General features: G+C 45.0%; 1 protein-coding gene across 1 annotated transcript; it reads right to left on the reverse strand.

The window, feature by feature from the left end:
• Positions 1-288: 288 nt before the first annotated feature.
• Positions 289-20,088, reverse strand: LOC311031437 (uncharacterized protein). Its single transcript, XM_084037749.1, is given in 14 exon segments — positions 289-1,501; positions 1,595-2,252; positions 10,166-10,287; positions 10,358-10,830; positions 10,832-11,039; positions 11,390-12,115; positions 12,408-12,679; positions 16,409-16,676; positions 16,764-17,421; positions 17,510-17,631; positions 17,702-18,412; positions 18,924-18,989; positions 18,992-19,642; positions 19,917-20,088. Coding segments are annotated over 14 exon segments (5,283 nt in total). The 5' UTR covers positions 19,978-20,088; the 3' UTR covers positions 289-1,214.
• Positions 20,089-20,640: the final 552 nt, after the last annotated feature.

Below are 20,640 nucleotides of genomic sequence, written 5' to 3' on the forward strand. Positions count from 1 at the left end.
GTTGTTTACAGTTTCTTAACTCTTTCTTTGGCCATAAAAATTAAAGTAAAAACTACAACTTTAAATTGTGAATGGGGACCCAATTCTACAAATTCCATTATTATTGTTCATGTCCACTATACAATTAAAGCCTATATAACGTGTAAGGGTAGTGAGGTAAACATAAAGCAAGGCAATATGTTGTTATTTCCGTTTGACACTTTTCAAAGTATAAACCTGAATAAACACATTTGTTTTGTGGATCTCAGTGTTTAGGTAAGAAGACAATATTGCTCTGTTGTTTCCAACCCAAAGTTTTTTATGACAAGAACAATACAGTAAACTGTCAAAAATATAATCTCTGCATTTACATGATTTACATCATCCGCTACAGCAAGGCTCAAAACATTCTCACACATTCCCTGCAATATAACATAAACAGTATTTATGCTCGTTAAAACATCAGAAATCTAGCTGTCCAGACACCAGAAATAAAATCCACTCATTTCCTGTCGCTGTAGATAATAATAAGACTTTATTAAGGACACAATCAGAGGTCCATAGGGACTAGAAATACATAAAAGACAGACAATAAAAACATGGCAACAGTTAATGTAAAACAAACATCGATCACAAACATAGCCATCAATATCAAGCAGATACGGTCCCAGAGGGACAGCCCTCACATACAGACTGGAGCGCCAGTGGCTCCACAGTCTTGAGGAGAACCTTAATGAGCTCTTCTCACCATCACACAGAAACAAAATTATATCATTTCTAGAGGCTAATAGCCTGCACATAAATTTATACGTAAGATTGCGTATTACAGCAGAGCAGTTTGGCACTCCAACATTAACAAACATCTCACTGGCACTGCACCATCGGGGTAGCTTTAAAAGTATCCTCATGCCATCGTTGTAGGCCACATTTAGTCTCTGCATGTTTTTTTTTTACTGTAAACGCTCCACAAGTGTGCAGTATACAGGGGAGTACAGTATGCTCTAAATAACGCTACCTTGACATTACTAGTGCACATACTGAACTTCCGTGCAAGCATGTTGGCCTGCAAGTAAAGCCTCCGACACTGTCTGTTTATGTCTCTATCATCAGACATATCATTTACAATATGATGACCAAGATATTTCACTTCATTACATTCTTTAAGAACAGAACCAGATAAAAATAATTCAGGGAAAACTAATTTCCTATCACCTATAGTTCAACATCCGTTTTGCTTAAAAAGAGTGCCTGCGTCCGGTTTCTACAACGCCGTGGAGAACAGTGTTTAACTTCATCTGATGTTTTTCTGAGAAAACAATAATATGAGTCATTGATTGATGATTGTTGTCCGTCAGAAGTCTTTCATCCAACTTGTCCACATAACTGGCAGTGGCGCTCAAGCTGCCGACCCCAGAGGTGACATCAGAGTTCCCAACTCCCTTGCTCAGCCATTGAAACACCATGACCTGAGCTTGCTGACTCCACAATGTGCTCCCAGCTTCGGAGGGAACATCTCCGCTCACTGAAAACAGAAGTTAAACGGTGTAATTCATAACAGTGTTGCATATATAACATTGTAGATTGATATTAGAAAGTCACTACTTTCACTACTCACTGCTTGGAACGTAGGTTCCATCCATGCTAGCTGTCATCTTCACAGGTGGTACCGTCGGTTCCTCTGGTTCTTGCGCCACAGCCTTCAACATCCGGTCTATCAGCTCCTGCTGCCTCCTGTTCCATTCCTCTTGTGAGGACAGTTTCTTCTTCTTTCCAAGTGTCTTTTCAGTGGTGACGTAGTGGCCCTGGGATCTTGTTATCATGTCGGTCATTTTTTGCAACAGCTCAATCGACAGCGACAGCTCAAACGATCTGCCGCTGACAATGTGGTATCTATACCCGCACTTCTCCACCAGCTGCCTGAGGGCTTTGCCTTCTGCAGCGATGTGCTCCTCGACGGGCCTGTCCTTGAACCAGTCTCCCCAGGTGAACAGCACCATGCAGTGGCTCCAGACTCTCTCGCCGAACGGCTTCAAGACCTCAACCACTGCTTTGTAGTCGTTCTCCGTGAAGGCTTCCGAAATGGGAACAGTCAAAAGAAAGACGTGAGGTCCCGGGGCACACAGGGCGACGCCGTGCAGAATTTCACTCTTGAGACTTTCGGGTATCTTGCCGTCTGAAAACCAGCCTGGTGTCTCAACGACAGAGATGTTTCTTCCGGACACATTTTTTTTATGTTTTACACACACCGTGGTTCTTTGTGGACCTTTGAATTCCTAAAGAACAAAAATAATAGGTATGTAACAGAGTCAATTATACAGCAGTGATGTTTAGTATATTATAATTACACAAAATCTGTTCTAATAGTTATTACCTGACATGTGTGGCCTCCTAAGTCAGTATGTGGAACGTTTGAGACTCAGTTTCTGTACCCCGACGTTCACTTTCGTGGGTCCCCCCTATAAATGTGTCCCACGCGTTTGCCTCTCCCCTTTTCCTGGTGTACTTGAGAGAGGAGCTCAAGCTGTAAATGATTGACGGGAGGATTTTGTTGTTTACACCTTTTGTCAGGGAGAATAAACGGAGATCGCCTCCAAAGATATCCCGGGATGGGCCTCTTCATTAATACACAACGCAGACAACGCCAGAAACTAGCCGGTTACACTTGGTGCCGTGACGACCCGTTGCATCTCCGATCAGCGCTCGTCTGATCCCCGGGGTACACCTGTTGACGCCTGGCTCCTCTCTCCTGCTCCCTCGGCTCTGTGGCTCCGGCGAACGGCGCTCGCTCCCGAGTGCGCGTGCGCGCGAGGTGCGTTAAGCAATTAAAGGGTTAAAGGGACGCTCGCGCACAGTTTAACGCACCTCGCGCGCACGCGCACTCGGGAATGGTATATATATATATTTTTTTTTTTTCTCTCTCTCTCTCTCTTTCTCATATTCTCTCCTGATTGTATTTCTTTTTTTGGTTTATGCTGGTTAATCAATTGTGGCCAACCAGTGCATTGAAGAGACACTTTGCTCTTGGGAGGAAAAAAACTGTACTGTACATGGAAATATGACGACATAATGATCCTAATGAAGACAGGTTAATTAATAATTATTTTTTTGGTCAAGTTTTCTGTAGGCCTATTTGTATTCCATCAGTGTTGCAACATTTACCTGCCTGTTTATAGTGTGTTTTCAGGTTAAGCTATTATTTATTTTTTTCCTGTTTCTGCTAGTATTGCTCTTCCTTTGTAATGTCCGGGGAAGATACTTTTAAGGTTCATACTATGGCTGGTCGTGGGCAGGATGTCACCTTTGGGATGGGGAGGGGCCAGCGGATTTCTTCACTGTGTTATGGCAGGGGTAGGTCTGTGTCCCCCAGTGTTCTCGACTACACAGTTGATCAAACAGTTGTTGACCCGCCATCGGCCCCCACTGCTGCTTCCACGCCAATTACCCAGTCAGACCAGAAGCCTACACGTCATCTCTGTTGAAACCTTTGGAGATATGATTGCAGATTTGGCTAAACAGATTGGAGATAATATCTCAGCCAGATACTCTCAGCCCAGTATCGCCCAGCCCAGTATCGCCCAGCCCTCAGTCTCCTACAAGTCAGTCATCCAGTAATGCTGGTTTATCACAGTTGAAGGTTGTTGTACAGTCAGACGCCAAGGCCCCACCTTTCTTCAGGGGTGATCATGCTGATGCATTCTCTATTCATGAATGGGAGGACATGATGAAATGTTACCTGAATAGGGTTAAATGTGACACTCATGCTGAAATGTTTGACCTGATAATGTCGAGACTAACAGGCAAAGCTAGGGACGTGGTGAAGGTGTCGCTCCGCAGCCGCCCTGAACTGAGTGCGACTGACCTATCCACGGCTATGTTTGACATATTGAAAGGTAACTTTAGTGAGCTGTCTTACTCCAACTTACCCATGAAAGACTTTTATAGCGCAATTCCCCATGCTGATGAGGGTGCTATGGACTACTGGATTCGCCTTAACAAGTCCATCGATGCTGCTGACGAGTGCCTCCGCAGGCGGGGCAGATCTGTGGAGGACCCCAGTGCTGAAGTGGTCATGATGTTCATTAATCACTGTCCCGACCCCAGTCTTGCTATGTCATTCCAGCTGAAGGCACCTGAGCGGTGGACTGCAGCTGAGGTTCAGGAGCGTCTGGATAGTCGCATGAGAACTGTGAGGAAGACAGCAGCCCTGTCCCGACATGCAGTGGGTTTGTCAGCTTACAATCAGAGCCCTGTGCCTGATTCCTTCCAACCTTTCGATTCTGGTGTGTCTCAAACTGTCTCAGTCGCATGCCAGCCAAAGTCCACGCATACCTCTCTGCCTGCTTCTACCATGGCCCGCAGTCACCCTCGGGTAGACAACGTGTTGGTGAGCCCACACATGCCTGCATCCTTGACCCTACCTCTTACTGCAGTCTCTGATCCAGCTCCTGCTGCCACTGACCCTCCAGCTACAGACCCTGGTGTTCAACAGGTTGTGGCTATGTTTGATAAAGTTCTGTCCTTGTGCAACGCTTCCCTCGCAACCAGTCAAAGTCCAGGGAACCGTCAGCCAGTCAACCGCCAGCCAGTCAACCGCCAGCCAGTCCACCGTCAGGCCGGTCGGCCCCGTCACCAGCAGGGTTCTGAGCACTTTACATGCAGAGTTTGTGGTTCCAGGGACCACTCAACCCATGCCCACTGTAGACTTTACAGATTGTATCTCAACTGCTTCAGTCCTGGTCATATAAGACATGAGTGCCCACAAGCCTCCTGTTCCCCAGCCATGCCACCTCCTTCTCTCTCCAATACTGATTTAAACTAGCTCGCCCATGTAGTGAGAGGGGTAACATGGGCAGTGCTGGTGAAACCCTCAGTAAAGAACAGGTTTTGCGGTCAACCTATGTGAACTGCTGTAGTAATCTTCCTGATGACAAAACAGTGATTGTTGTGGGGTCACAAAGAGTGGAAGGAGCTAGTGACCTGTTTTATGCTCCAGTATCCATCGGAGCCCAGTCCACATTGAGAGGGATGCTTGATTCAGGGAGCATGTAATGCACGCTAAGTGTGGAGGCAGAGTCCAAGCTTAGAGCTGCTGGTGTTCTCCCGAGTCCTCTGCCTGTGCCCGAGAAGGTGGTCCTTGTTGGCTGTGGTGGCCTTACGACACAACCCAGATGTATCTATGACCTCAGCATTGAGATTTATGGATCTAAATTCATTGTGCCAACTTTCCTTGTTCCAGGGCAAAGGGACGAGCTTATCATTGGAAGCAATGTTATCAGGCCCATGATACAGAGGATGAAGTCTGACGAGAAGTATTGGGAGCTCATCTGCTCCAACACCTCAGACCCTGTGTGTGAGCAGTTTCTTCAGTTGCTCAGTTGCATCACCCGCTGGTCGGGCCCTGAACTGCCCGCCAAGATTGGCACCGTTGGGTTACGCCAGGCTGTCACCCTCGCACCACAGCAAGAGTATCTGGTGTGGGGGAAGTTGCCAAGTAGTGCTCCTGTGTCACCTGGGAGCACTGTCATCGTAGAGCCCACCTCTTCCCGTTCCGCCCCTAAAGACATTATTATCGGGCGGGTTGTGGCACCCATGTGGGGAGATCGCTGGGTCCCGATGAAGATCCTCAACCCAACTAAGAGACCTGTGACACTGCGCCGCAATGCAAGAGTGGCAGATGTCTTTCCTTGTATCGCTGTGGAGGGCCTTCCCATCTCCCAGGGTGTGAGTATGCCACAGGCTGGTCAGGCAGCTGACCCTGCCTCCAACTCAGATATCTCCTCTGCCCCCTTTCAGCAGCTTAAGGACTGTGGATTGGCGGATATCAACCTTGAAGGCTGTGAAGTGTCCGATAGATGGAAACGGCGGTTGGCTGACCTTGTGATCACCTATCAGGATGTCTTCTCCAAGGACAAGCTGGATTGTGGGGAGGCAAAGGAGTTTGTACATCGTATTCACCTCACCGATGATCGGCCCTTCCGGCTACCCTATCGGCGTGTCCCTCCAGCTCACTATCATAAACTGAGAGAGGTGCTGTCTGAGATGGAGTTGAAGAGTATCATCAGTAAGTCAGTCAGTGAATATGCTTCGCCGCTGGTCCTGGTCTGGAAGAAGTCAGGAGACTTGAGGATCTGCACTGACTTTCGCTGGCTTAATGCCAAGACTGTCAAGGATGCCCACCCGCTGCCCCACCAAGCCGACTGCCTTGCCGCCCTTGGTGGAAACGCCTTTTTCAGCACCATGGATCTCACATTGGGGTTCTACAACATCCCCCTCCATGAGTCTGACAGACGGTACATGGCCTTTACAACACCCTTAGGCCTGTACGAGTACAACAGGCTTCCCCAAGGCCTGTGCAACAGTCCCGCATCCTTTATGCGGATGATGATCAGTGTCTTCGGTGACTTGAACTTCTCCAGTCTCCTCTGCTATTTGGATGACCTGCTCGTCTTTGCTCCATCTGAAGAGGAAGCCCTGACACGACTGGAGACAGTCTTCTCACGTCTCAGGACCGACAACCTGAAGTTGGCACAGAAGAAGTGCCACTTCCTTCGAAAGTCTGTGAAGTTTCCACATGGTGGACAGCAGTGGTGTCTCAGTTGATCAGGAGAAAGTGAAGGCCATCTCAGCTTTCAGCAAGGGGGACCTCATGAATGACGACGGCCGCACTCCATCTCAGCGGAAGGTCAAACCTTCCCCGGGATGGTGTTGTATTATCAACATTTCATTCCTGGCTGCTCTTCCATCGCAAAGCCGCTCTACACCTTGACCGCAGGGCAGAAGAGGAGTGCTAAAGGCTCTCTTGGTCGGCGGAAGGCTGGCACCTTCAGAGAACTGACTCCTCAGGATTGGACTCCTGCCTGTGAGAAGGCGTTTGAGGATCTGAAAAGCGCACTCCTCAACAGTGTGGTGCTGGCACATCCAGACTTTGATAGGCCTTTCATCCTCTCCACCGATGCTTCCCTTGACGGTCTGGGCGCTGTCCTGTCCCAGGTGCCGGTTGGCGAGGAGAGAGCAAGACCCATCGCTTTTGCAAGCAAATCTCTCAGTCGCAGTCAAGCCAATTATCCTGCTCACAGGCTAGAGTTCTTGGCTGTTAAGTATGCGGTTTGCGATAAGTTCAGCCACTGGCTCAAGGGCCACAGATTCACTGTCTGGTCGAACAACAATCCTCTCACATACATCTTGACCAAGCCAAAGCTTGATGCCTGTGAGCAGCGTTGGGTCTCTAAACTGGCTCCGTATTCCTTCGAGATCAAACACATTCCCGGCAGATTGAATGTGGTGGCGGATGCTCTAAGTAGGGACCCCTTTGTGAGGCCTTTGAGGGAGCGGTTGCTGTGTGAACCTTACTCTGGGCTGCTGGACCAGGCCTGTGCTGTCAATGATGGATCTGTGCAGGACACCTTCCGCTTCACCTGCCAGCCACAGTCACTGGGAGGTCCCTCTACCTCGGCTGCCATTGATGGTTCATTGTCTGAGGATGATGTCTCCTCTCTTCTCTCCTCCTTCGACGAGTGGGCCTCCACTCCTAGGCAGTGTGCAGCCTCTCTTGCTGACCACCTCACCACCTTGGAACCTCCTGGCCAGGACGTGTTACCTTCCCTGTCTCTCACTGACCTTCAGTCACACCAGCAACAGGACCCAGTCATCTCAAGGGTGGCTCAGTATGTTGACAGAAAACACAGGCCCTCCAGACGCGAACGCTGCAATGAGAGTCAGCCAACTCTGAGAGTCCTTAAGCAGTGGGATAAACTGGCACTCCTGAACAACATCCTCTATAGAGTCACAAAGGCCCCCTTGACCAAGCAGAAGAGGTTTCAGTTTGTTGTGCCTGAGACCTTGAAGGCAGATGCATTGTCTGGTGTTCATGAGCACGCTGGTCATCAAGGTCAGCCCCGCACACTTTCTCTGGCTCGCCAGCGGTTTTTCTGGTACGATATGGAGAAGGATGTCCGCAATCATGTGAAGTGCTGCCACAGATGTGTCCTCAGCAAGACCCCTGAGCCTTCTGCAAGGGCCCCACTGGAGAGCATTAAGACCTCTGCCCCTCTGGAACTTGTGTGTATCGACTTTTGGTCAGCTGAAGACAGTAACAACAAGTCTGTGGACGTTCTCGTGATCACTGATCACTTCACGAAGCTGGCACATGCTTTCCCCTGTCAGGACCAGACTGCCAGGAGGGTGGCCAAGAAGCTGTGGGACAGCTTTTTCTGCATTTATGGCTTCCCTCAGCGCCTTCACTCTGACCAGGGAGCAAACTTTGAAAGTGAACTGATTGCTGAGCTCTTGAAGTTGTCAGGGGTTGACAAGTCCCATACCTCGCCATATCATCCTATGGGTAACGGAGGTACAGAGAGGTTTAACCGCACCCTAGGCAACATGTTGAGATCTCTACCCCTTTGTTCCAAACAGAAATGGCCACAGATGCTCCAGACCATGACCTTTGTATACAACTGCACTGTTCATGAGACCACCGGGTTTGCGCCTTTCTATCTGATGTTCGGGAGGGTCCCTAGGCTGCCGGTTGACCTTCTCTTCAAGAACGTACTACATGATGTGACTGTGTGTGACTACGATGCCTATGTGAAGTCACTTTTGGAAGACCTGCACTGTGCCATGGAACTGGCTCAGAAGAACTGCACGGCTGAGCAGAGACATCAGTGTGACCAGTACAACAGACAGGTCAAAGCTCAGCCTCTGTCTCTCGGTGACCAGGTGCTGCTCGCAAACAAGGGCGTCAGGGGGAAATGTAAGCTTTCTGACAGGTGGTCGCCTGTTGTTTACACAGTGGTGGCCTTGAAACCTGCGCTGCATATCTACAGGATCAGGGATCAGGAGGGAAATTAACGTGTTGTTCACCGGAACCTGCTGCTGCAGGTCAACTTCCTGCCCCTGGATGATGCTTTGAATGGTAATGCTGCTCCTGCGTCCATGCCTGTCTCTAGTGTGACCAATGTCCCTCCTACGTCTGATTGGCACGAGACTGGGATGTCTGGATTGGAAACTGCAGCTGCAACAGGTGAGCCATCCCTTGCTGGTTCCCTCTCGAGTGTTGACGACTGGGATGATGGCCGCACTGCCTCTTGGGTCCGTGAGCAATCCTCCATTGATGAGTCCCCTGATTCAGACTGTCCACCACCTCCCTCTGAGGTACCCTCCCCTGCTTCTGATGGTCCCGTCACTGCTATGGATTCCCCAACAGCTGTCCCTGCCCCCCCATCACAACGATCACTTGCCCATTCCGATCTACCTCAGGCATCAAATGTAGATAGCCAACTTACCTCACGATTTGGCAGAGCCATTAGGCCAGTTTGTCGTTTGATCGAGTCCATGGCACACGTGTCCATTCTAGAGGTTGAGCCAAGCTCCCGTGCTGTTATTCATGTGTGAGATGTATGAGTCAGGGTGGCTTGCTGCTGATGTGTTTCTTTTTAGGGTGTGTTTTTAGGCCAATCTTTCTGTTGTGATAGTATTATGCTGCTGTGTGAAACCAATTTTTTTTTTTTGTCTGATTTACACACATTGTTTGGCCTGAGTATGTGTGGTGTATAAGGCACCTCACTTTGTCTATTGAGTATTATGAGTTCTTGCTAGGCGCCAAGCATGTCTCTAATTCTCTTATCCTTTAGATAGGAAGCTCATTTTGCTGGTTCATCGTCACTGTATTGTGTTGGTGTATTTTCTTTATGGCCAGTGTGTTTGTAAATGTGGATTGTTTAACCCAGAATTTTGTGTAATTCTAGGGGGGTGAATGTAACAGAGTCAATTATACAGCAGTGATGTTTAGTATATTATAATTACACAAAATCTGTTCTAATAGTTATTACCTGACATGTGTGGCCTCCTAAGTCAGTATGTGGAACGTTTGAGACTCAGTTTCTGTACCCTGACGTTCACTTTCGTGGGTCCCCCCTATAAATGTGTCCCACGCGTTTGCCTCTCCCCTTTTCCTGTTGTACTTGAGAGAGGAGCTCAAGCTGTAAATGATTGACGGGAGGATTTTGTTGTTTACACCTTTTGTCAGGGAGAATAAACGGAGATCGCCTCCAAAGATATCCCGGTCTGGGCCTCTTCATTAATACACAATGCAGACAACGCCAGAAACTAGCCGGTTACATGTATACAAACATAACAGGCGTGAAAATTCAAATGTTTTTATGTTAGTTTAGGTAGTAGATTGGGTTACCTTCTTCATCCAAATTGAGTCAAATAGTTCTTCAAAAAGGATCCAGTTTCCTGCTAAACTCTTCCCCGACTGTTTCCTGCCAAGCAGTACAAGCCTCATGTCTCTGATTGGCTGCTTCTCCCCTGGAAAAGGTTTTTCATCAGTAAAAGTAATAATAACAAATCAACCAGGATTTGATAAATCATTGATTACCTGCAAACAACTCTCTGAGTATTCTTTCTTGTCTCTGGGCGATTTGCCTCATCCTCTTTGCCATCTTGTGTCCAGCCTCTTTCCTGGCCTCTATCTGCTCTGCATGGCCCAGGTCGACTTCATAATGGGGATCTTTGCTCCCTGCCCACATCTCCTCAATCTTCTCGAGGAGCTCCGTCACCTGTGCCCCATCACAGCGGTCCGTGTTGTCCAGGACGTGATACGTGTTCCCGCACTTCTCCACCAGCCACTGCAGACCCGTCTCGCTCTCGATACGCTCTTCCACGGTCTTCACCCCCAGCCAGTCGCCTCTGGTGAACAGGACCATCGTGTGCTTCCACACCTCCTCCGTGAACAGACTCATGTGGTCCTGGACGGCTCTCCAGTACGATGTGTTGAATGCGGACGCCAGGCCGACCACCAGGAGCACCGCGTGGGGCCCCGGGGGGCACAGGTGCACGCCGTTCTCTATTTGTCTCTATGTAGTTCCAGCCGGGGGAGTCGACCACTGTGAGCTTTCTGTCTGCCGCCACGCCGTGGCTTATTTCGCAGGAAAGTGTTGTCCTTCTGTGCGAAACAGCAAATGCCTTTCTTCCCAGAATGGTGTTTCCCGCTGAGCTCTTGGCTGACCACTGTGCTCCAACCATCGCCATTCTTAAATGAGTTGGTGGGGTTTTGCCACCTATACAGAAAGGGGAATCAAAACATATTCATGGCACACACACACACACACACACACACACACAGACACACACAGTCACAAGACGCTTGATTTCACTCAATGTTTGAGGAAGTGTAAATGCTGTGTCATCAAGATCAATTGTGTTTAAAATGTGTTTATATTGTTGTAATTAAGGTTTTATTGTTGATGGAAGAAATGTTTCTAAGGAATCAGTATATCAAGACACTGGCCGATATGTGTTCATATACATGTACTAAACTCAAATATTTATATCAGTGACTGCAACAACAATAAAAGTATGAGAAAATATAATATATAGTATGAATTAATTAGAGAACTGTGTGACTGACCTTCTATTAGGGCTCTGAGTTTCCTTCTTTTTGTCTGTACTTCAGCAAACCTCTTTGACGCTCTTTCCACCGTTGCGTCCATTTTGACTCTCAGAGCAATCCCCAATGCACTATCAATACAATAGTGTCCACCAGCATTTTTTGCAACCATCGCCTCTATTTTCTTGAGAAGGCTCTCGACTTGAGAGCCGTCCTGACTGCTGCTGGTGTCGAGAACATGCTTTCTATTTCCACATTGTTCAAGAATCGACTGAAGTGCTGGCCATGAACGGATTTTGTTTTCTAAAACTTTGTATCTTAATGGAGCGTCTGCAGTAAACAGCACAATGGTGTGATCGAACACTCCCTCGTGGAACAGCTGCAGGTTCTCCTCTAGTGAGCGTTTGAAGATCTCCGTGAACATTAAATCAACAGGGATCACTAGAAGAAAGGCGTGAGGCCCCGGGGGACACAGGTAGACACTGTTTTTGATTTCTGTCTGGTCCAGCTTCGGGGTGTTTTCTCGTGGGTAGTGCCACCACCAGCCTGGAGTATCAACCACAGTGACTTGTCTGCCGTGTACCTCCTGCTGCCTCACCACACTCTGGGCTGTTCTACTTTTGGTCTGGAAAACTATTTTACCCAGTATGATGTTGCCAGATATAGTCTTTTTACTTTTATTTTTACCAGTTAATTCTTTTCCCCCTATCAACACTATCCTCAACTCTGGGCGGTGGTGACTTTGCCCTGAAAAAAGAGGAGCAGTATTCTTTACACAATGCATATCAAATTGTACTTTCTGTATTATCAGTGATTTAATCACAATAAATGTATGCCTTTATAGTCATGAGATTGCATAAAGTGTACCTAATAAACTGGTTACTGAGTGTATGAATAAAAAAATGAATAAAAAAGTCAAAGCAAGTTACGCGGCTAAACACCTATGTATAATTGCAATACTTCTACCTAACAAATAAATTAAATAAACACTTTACTCTATTATCTACAGTGACATCCAAGAGCATTATTTTCGACTTACCAGACGTAGAAACCTGTACATTTTCCATTGTTTCCACTGATGTTGACTTTCCTGCTTCCATTGTGGAGCAATAATAATACAGTTGTAGACACACCAGATACTCGGTTTGTAAAAAAATAAAAAACAGACCAGGAAACAAAAACTTATAGAGCACACGACACCACTTCGTATTCCTGAGTTTCGAGGGGAATACCAAGCATTTTAGAAGAACGTGTAAGACTTGCAGGGCCAGTTCTTGGCATAGGAGGAGATGTAGGCATGTCAGGGGGCGCCTGTTGTGGCGACAACATAAAAACACACCTGGCTTGTTGCTTTCGACTGTCTATAACTTTCCATCCACCCCATTCCATTCACAGCAGAAATACAACACAGAAAGATGAGAGAGAGAGAGAGAGAGATTGATTCTGCTTATACGTAAAAAAAAAACCACATGAATTTATATCTTTCTACAAATATCTACGCGGTAACATGGTCGTAGTAAAAAAGGTTATTTGTCGGATGGGGAAGAGTCACAAAACCTATGGCAGCTCAATGAAATTTCTACAATTGAGAATTGTATACAAAGCTAAAATTAGTAGGTGATTAATCAACTAGATCGACAAACAAACAAATAGTTTGTAATTATTTTGATTAATGGGTTCACTCATTTTTTTTTCAAGCAGAAATACCAAAACAAAGACAAGCTGCTGCCTCCCTTTCTGGACATGCTTGAAGAAGCATTCAAAATAAATTCCTTGCCACCTTCTCTCTCTAAAGCTCTTATTATGAACATTCTGAAGCCGGGTAAACCACCATCTAAATGTGAATCATATCGACCCATATCACTTTTAAATGCTGATGCAAAGCTTATAGCCAAAGTCATAGCAAAGAGGCTAGACAATCTCCTGCCAAGTCTAATTCATGTAGACCAAAATGGATTCGTTAGAGGCAGACAGGCGTTTCAAAATTTAAGAAGGGTGCTCAATGTTGTTCACAACGAAAAGGAAAGACCAGATGCGGCCATTCTATCCCTGGACGCTGAAAAAGCCTTCGACAGAGTAGAATGGCCTTACTTATTTGAAATATTGCCCAGATTCGGTTTTGGAGAAAACATTGTTAAATGGATAAAACTGCTCTACAACAATCCCACTGCTGAAGTTCTGACAAACACAATTATTTCAGAACCCTTTACACTAACCAGGGGTACCCGACAGGGGTGCCCATTGTCACCTCTCTTATTTGTCCTGTCGATCGAACCCCTAGCAATGACAATCAGATCCCACCCCTTAATAACAGGAGTTACAATTGGAAATTATGAACACCGTCTGGGCCTCTTTGCTGATGATATTGTTATATTCTTGAGACACTTAGCGCAATCCTTACCAACACTTATAAAATTGTTGGACACTTTTGGAAGTATCTCTGGTTATAAGGTGAATAACACAAAATCTAATATTATGTTCTTTAGGAAGACTGAGAGGGACAACCCCCCATTAGTGAATACATTTCATAACTCACCTCATGGCTTTACCTATCTAGGAATAAAAATAACTCCAGATATCAACGACATAGTTCATACAAACTACGATCCAATTTTAAAATCAGTATCAGAATCCCTTAAAAGATGGTCAGAGCTTCCCATTTCTATGATTGGCCGTGTCAACATTATTAAGATGAATATCCTACCAAAACTTTTATATTTATTCCAATCTATCCCTTTGCAGCCCCCTTCTAATCTATTCCCCAAATTGAAAGAAATGACAACAAACTTTATTTGGAACAACAAACGCCCAAGGCTTAGACTCACCCTACTTTACTTGCCATTCGAAAGAGGAGGACTGAAAGTTCCAAACTTTATCTGGTATTATTGGGCGGCCCAGATTAGTGCAGCAATGTTCTGGTTCTCAGACAATTCCACAATACCCTGGGTCTCAATAGAAAATGCCAATACATCTCCTCTCCCACTAAAGCTCTATCTGTATTCTAATACATTGAAAAATCTGCTTAAAGACACCCATAACCCATTCGTCAAGAATACAATAAGAGTCTGGTATAAAATTCAATCTTACTTTAAAATAGACCCAGTTATTTCAGGCTTTACACCGATCTGGGGAAATAGCAGATTTTCTCCAGGCAAAAGGGACCTCGGCTTTAAATTGTGGGCAGAGAGAGGGATTAGTAAAGTTATGTATATGTACTGTATAATGAGGATGGTCTGCTTTACAGCTTTGATGATTTAAAAACAATCTATAATATACCTTCAAAACATTTTTTCAAATACCTACAAATTAGGAGTTATATTTTAACAGCACTCAAACAGTCCCCCTATAGACCACCTTTGTCTACTCTCGAACAGGCTGTTATTGATCATCTTAAAGGACGCGGACAGGTCTCTTTGATTTACAAGATCCTTGTGAATGAATCTAAAGAATCATCAGATAAAAGTAGATTGGCCTGGTCTAGAGATTTGGATGTAGAGATAACTGAGGACGAATGGAAGAGAGTTTGCCATGATGCACAAACCCAGACTACCAATACCAGATACAAACTTTTACAATTTAAATGGATCATGCGTACATACATAACTCCCTCTCTGCTACATCACTTTGATAATAATAACCCAGATGTATGTATTAAATGTGGTCTCGAAGAAGGAATATTGTTTCACTGCCTCTGGAGCTGCCCTAATATTAAAAGTTTTTGGGAAAAGGTAATTGAAACTATTTCAGATGTGATTTGCACCGTGTTGCCTGTCTGCCCCCGCATTTTTATCCTTGGAGTACTTCCACCAGATTTACAGTTGTCAAGTTTGAACAAAACAATTGTTATTCTCTGCTCCCTACTGGCTAAACACTGTATAGCAGTCACATGGAAAAGTACAGAGACTCCGACAGTGAGTCATTGGCTCAAAAGCCTCTCCAACTGTTTAGCTTTAGAAAAATTGACATATGCCTCCAAGGGGAAAATGAAAATGTTCTTTAAAGTGTGGGGACAATTTATGGGATTTCTTGAGAGCCACCAAGCAAGGGATTTACTTGATATTTAGATTGTCATTTCTGATGCCAGTGCAAAATTTTGGAGCATAATTTCTATAGAAAATGCAGGTTGTAATTACTAATGTATCCTTTTTTTTTTTTTTTTTTTTTTTTTTAAGTATTATTATTTACTTGTGATTTTTTTTTTAGGTATTATTATTTACTTGTGATTTGTTTTTTATTTGTTTTATATGTGAATATTTGTATTTGTCTATGTGTCTATTTGTTGAAAAATTTGAAAAGCCAATAAATATATTTCTAAAAAAAAAAAAAAAAAAAAAAAGAAATACCAAAACATTTCTTGACTCCGACTTCTTAAATGTGAGAATCCAATTTGCTGATATATCTGTTTTATATCAGTGTCAGGTGAATATATTTAGGTCAGTCAAAACAAGACATTTGAATACATCACCATTAGTACTGGGAAATAGTATATACCGGTATATCATTTTGTGACTATTTTCTGAAATTTAATATAACATGTTATTAATTTATTATTTAAGAAAATATTTGTCAAATTAATTGACAATTAAAATAGTTGAAAAACATTCACACACTTCTATACAAGTTACTTATGATGAGGAAAGTTCAGTATAGTTGTATTGCTTTCATTGTAATGTTTATCTTGACAAATATTACCACTATTGTAAAGTTCACGTGTTAATATATTGTATAATATGTAATATAAATGTAAAAAGTTGGTGATTCAGGCTTTCATGTTGATTTGGTTTGATGCAGCCAGCAGAGGTAGCTGCCACTTTCCCCTCCTCCTCCAAACGCTGCAACACCACGCCATCTTTGTTATGGTCTAACTACGTCATGCGATGACGGGGCCCTTTTCTCCCCTGCGATTGGTGGAATTCGGTCATGCCAAAGGTCACGTATATTGATAAATAATAAATCTAGCTGTCCAGACACAAGAAATAAAATCCACTAATTTCCTGTCGCTGTAGATAGTTCAACATCCGTTTTGCTTAAAAAGAGCGCCTGCGTCTGGTTTCTACAACGCCGTGGAGAACAGTGTTTAACTTCATTTGATGTTTTTCTGGGAAAAACGGAGTCATTGATTGATGATTGTTGTCCGTCAGAAGTCTTTCATCCAACTTGTCCACATAACTGGCAGTGGTGCTCAAGCTGCCGACCCCAGAGGTGACATCAGAGTTCCCAACTCTCCTGCTCAGCCATTCAGACACCCTGACCTGAGCTTGCTGACTCCACAATGTGCTCCCAGCTTCGGAGGGAACATCTCCGCTCACTGAAAACAGAAGTTAAACGGTGTAATTCATAACAGTGTTGCATATATAACATTGTAGATTGATATTAGAAAGTCACTACTACTCACTGCTTGGAATGTAGGCTCCATCCATGCTAGCTGTCATCTTCACAGGTGGTACCGTCGGTTCCTCTGGTTCTTGCACCACGGCCTTCAACATCCGGTCTATCAGCTCCTGCTCCCTCCTGTTCCATTCCTCTTGCGAAAACAGTTTCTTCTTCTTTCCAAGTGTGTTTTCAGCGGTGACGTAGTGGCCCTTGGATCTTGTTATCATGTCAGCCATTTTTTGCAACAGCTCAATCGATCGAAAATGATTGGCAGATCTGCCGCTGACAATGTGGTATCTGTACCCGCACTTCTCCACCAGCTGCTTGAGGGCGCTGCCTTCTGCAACGATGTGCTCCTCGACGGGCCTGTCCTTGAACCAGTCTCCCCAGGTGAACAGCACCATGCAGTGGCTCCAGGCTCTCTCGCCGAACGGCTTCAAGACGTCAACCACTGCTTTGTAGTCGTTCTCCGTGAAGGCTTCCGAAATGGGAACAGTCAAAAGAAAGACGTGAGGTCCCGGGGCACACAGGGCGACGCCGTGCAGAATTTCACTCTTGAGACTTTCGGGTATCACGCTGCCTGAAAACCAGCCTGGTGTCTCAACGACCGAGATGTTTCTTCCGGACACATTTTTTTCATGTTTTACACACACCGTGGTTCTTTGCGGATCTTTGAATTCCTAAAGAACAAAAATAATATGTATACAACCATAACAGGCGTGAAAATTCAAATGTTTTTATGTTAGTTTAGGTAGTAGATTGGGTTACCTTCTTCATCCAAATTGAGTCAAATAGTTCTTCACAAAGGATCCAGTTTCCTGCTAAACTCTTCCCCGACTGTTTCCTGCCAAGCAGTACAAGCCTCATGTCTGTGATTGGCTGCTTCTCCCCTGGAAAAGGTTTTTCATCAGTAAAAGTAATAATAACAAATCAACCAGGATTTGATAAATCATTGATTACCTGCAAACAACTCTCTGAGTATTCTTTCTTGTCTCTGGGCGATCCGCCTCATCCTCTTTGCCATCTTGTGTCCAGCCTCTTTCCTGGCCTCTATCTGCTCTGCATGGCCCAGGTCGACTTCATAATGGGGATCTTTGCTCCCTGCCCACATCTCCTCAATCTTCTCGAGGAGCTCCGTCACCTGTGCCCCATCACGGTCCATGTTGTCCAGGACGTGATACGTGTTCCCGCACTTCTCCACCAGCCACTGCAGACCCGTCTCGCTCTCTATACGCTCTTCCACGGTCTTCACCCCCAGCCAGTCGCCTCTGGTGAACAGGACCATCGTGTGCTTCCACACCTCCTCCGTGAACAGACTCATGTGGTCCTGGACGGCTCTCCAGTACGATGTGTTGAATGCGGACACCAGGCCGACCACCAGGAGCACCGCGTGGGGCCCCGGGGGGCACAGGTGCACGCTGTTCTCTATTTCTAGTTTATCCGCCTCACAGGTGTCCTGAAGCGTGTTGTTGTAGTTCCAGCCGGGGGAGTCGACCACTGTGAGCTTCCTGTCTGCCGCCACGCCGTAGCTTATTTCACAGTTAAGTGTTGTCCTGCCGTGCCAAACAGCAAATGCCTTTCTTCCCAGAATGGTGTTTCCCGCTGAGCTCTTGGCTGACCACTGTGCTCCAACCATCGCCATTCTTAAATGAGTTGGGGGGGTTTTGCCACCTATACAGAAAGGGGAATCAAAACATATTCATGGCACACACACACACACACACACACACACACACACACACATACACACACACACACACACACACACACACACGGACACACACACACAGACACACACACACACACACACACAGACACACACACACACACACAGTCACAAGACGCTTGATTTCACTCAATGTTTGAGGAAGTGTAAATGCTGTGTCATCAAGATCAATTGTGTTGAAAATGTGTTTATTTTGTTGTAATTAACGTTTTATTGTTGATGGAAGAAATGTTTCTAAGGAATCAGTATATCAAGACACTTGCCGATATGTGTTCATATACAGTATATACGTACTAAACTCAAATATTTATATCAGTGACTGCAAACAAAAATATGAGAAAATATAATATATAGTATGATTTAATGGTGACCACGTGCAGGTTGGTCATAGTTGCATGCACGACACTATAATAACAAATGTAAGTGTTTTTTTAATTAGAGAACTGTGTGACTGACCTTCTATCAGGGCTCTGAGTTGCCTTCTTTTTGTCTGTACTTCAGCAAACCTCTTTGATGCTCCACCGTTGCGTCCATTTTGGCTCTCAGAGCATTCCCATACGAACTGTCAATACAATAGTGTCCACCAGCATTTTTTGCAACCATCGCCTCTATTTTCTTGAGAAGGCTTTCGACTTGAGAGCCGTCCTGACTGCTGCTGGTGTAGAGAACATGCTTTCTATTTCCACATTGTTCAAGAATCGACTGAAGTGCTGGACATGAACGGATTTTGTTTTCTAAAACTTTGTATCTTAATGGAGCGTCTGCAGTAAACAGCACAATGGTGTGATCGAACACTCCCTCGTGGAACAACTGCAGGTGCTCCTCTAGTGAGCGTTTGAAGATCTCCGGGAACATTAAATCGACAGGGATGACTAGAAGAAAGGCGTGAGGCCCCGGGGGACACAGGTAGACACTGTTTTGGATTTCTATCTGGTCCAGCTTCGGGGTGTTTTCTAGTGGGTAGTGCCACCACCAGCCTGGAGTATCAACCACAGTGACTTGTCTGCCGTGTACCTCCTGCTGCCTCACCACACTCTGGGCTGTTCTTCTTTTGGTCTGGAAAACTATTTTACCCAGTATGATGTTGCCAGATTTGGTCTTGTTACTGGAGTAACCAGTTAATTCTTTTCCCCCTATCAACACTATCCTCAACTCCGGGCGGTGGTGACTTTGCCCTGAAAAAAGAGAAGCAGTATTCTTTACACAAGTGCGTATCAAATTGTACTTTCTGTATTATCAGTGATTTAATCACAATAAATGTATGCCTTTATAGTCATGAGATTGCATAACCTAATAAACTGGTTACTGAGTGTATGAAAAAAAAATGAAAGTAAGTTACGAGGCTAAACACCTATGTATAATTGCAATACTTCTACCTAACAAATAAATTAAATAAACACTTTACTCTATTATCTACAGTGACATCCAAGAGCATTATTGTCGACTTACCAGACGTAGAAACCTGTACATTTTCCATTGTTTCCACTGATGTTGACTTTCCTGCTTCCATTGTGGAGCAATAATAATACAGTTGTAGACACACCAGATACTCGGTTTGTAAAAAAATAAAAAACAGACCAGGAAACAAAAACTTATAGAGCACACGACACCACTTTGTATTCCTGAGTTTCGAGGGGAATACCAAGCATTTTAGAAGAACGTGACTTGCAGGGCCAGTTCTTGGCATAGGAGGAGATGTAGGCATGTCAGGGGGCGCCCTCTTGTGGCGACATAAAAACACAACTGGCTTGTTGCTTTCGACTGTCTATAACTTTCCATCCACCCCATTCCATTCACTGCAGAAATACAACAAAGATGAGAGAGAGATTGATTCTACTTATACGTGAAAACACATGAATTTGTATCTTTCTACAAATATCTACGCGGTAACATGGTCGTAGTAAAAACGTAATTTGTGGGATGGGGAAGAGTCACAAAACCTATGGCAGCTCAATGAAATTTCTACAATTGAGAATTGTAAACAGAGCTAAAATTAGTAGGTGATTAATCAACTAGATCGACAAACAAACAAATAGTTTGGAATTATTTTGATTAATGGATTCACTCTTTTTTTTTTTCAAGCAGAAATACCAAAACATTTCTTGACTCCGACTTCTCAAATGTGAGAATCCAATTTGCTGATATATCTGTTTTATATCAGTGTCAGGTGAAT

The sequence above is a fragment of the Eutrigla gurnardus genome (genome assembly GCF_963514095.1).
Source record: "Eutrigla gurnardus genome assembly, chromosome: 20".
Classification (NCBI taxonomy): domain Eukaryota; kingdom Metazoa; phylum Chordata; class Actinopteri; order Perciformes; family Triglidae; genus Eutrigla; species Eutrigla gurnardus.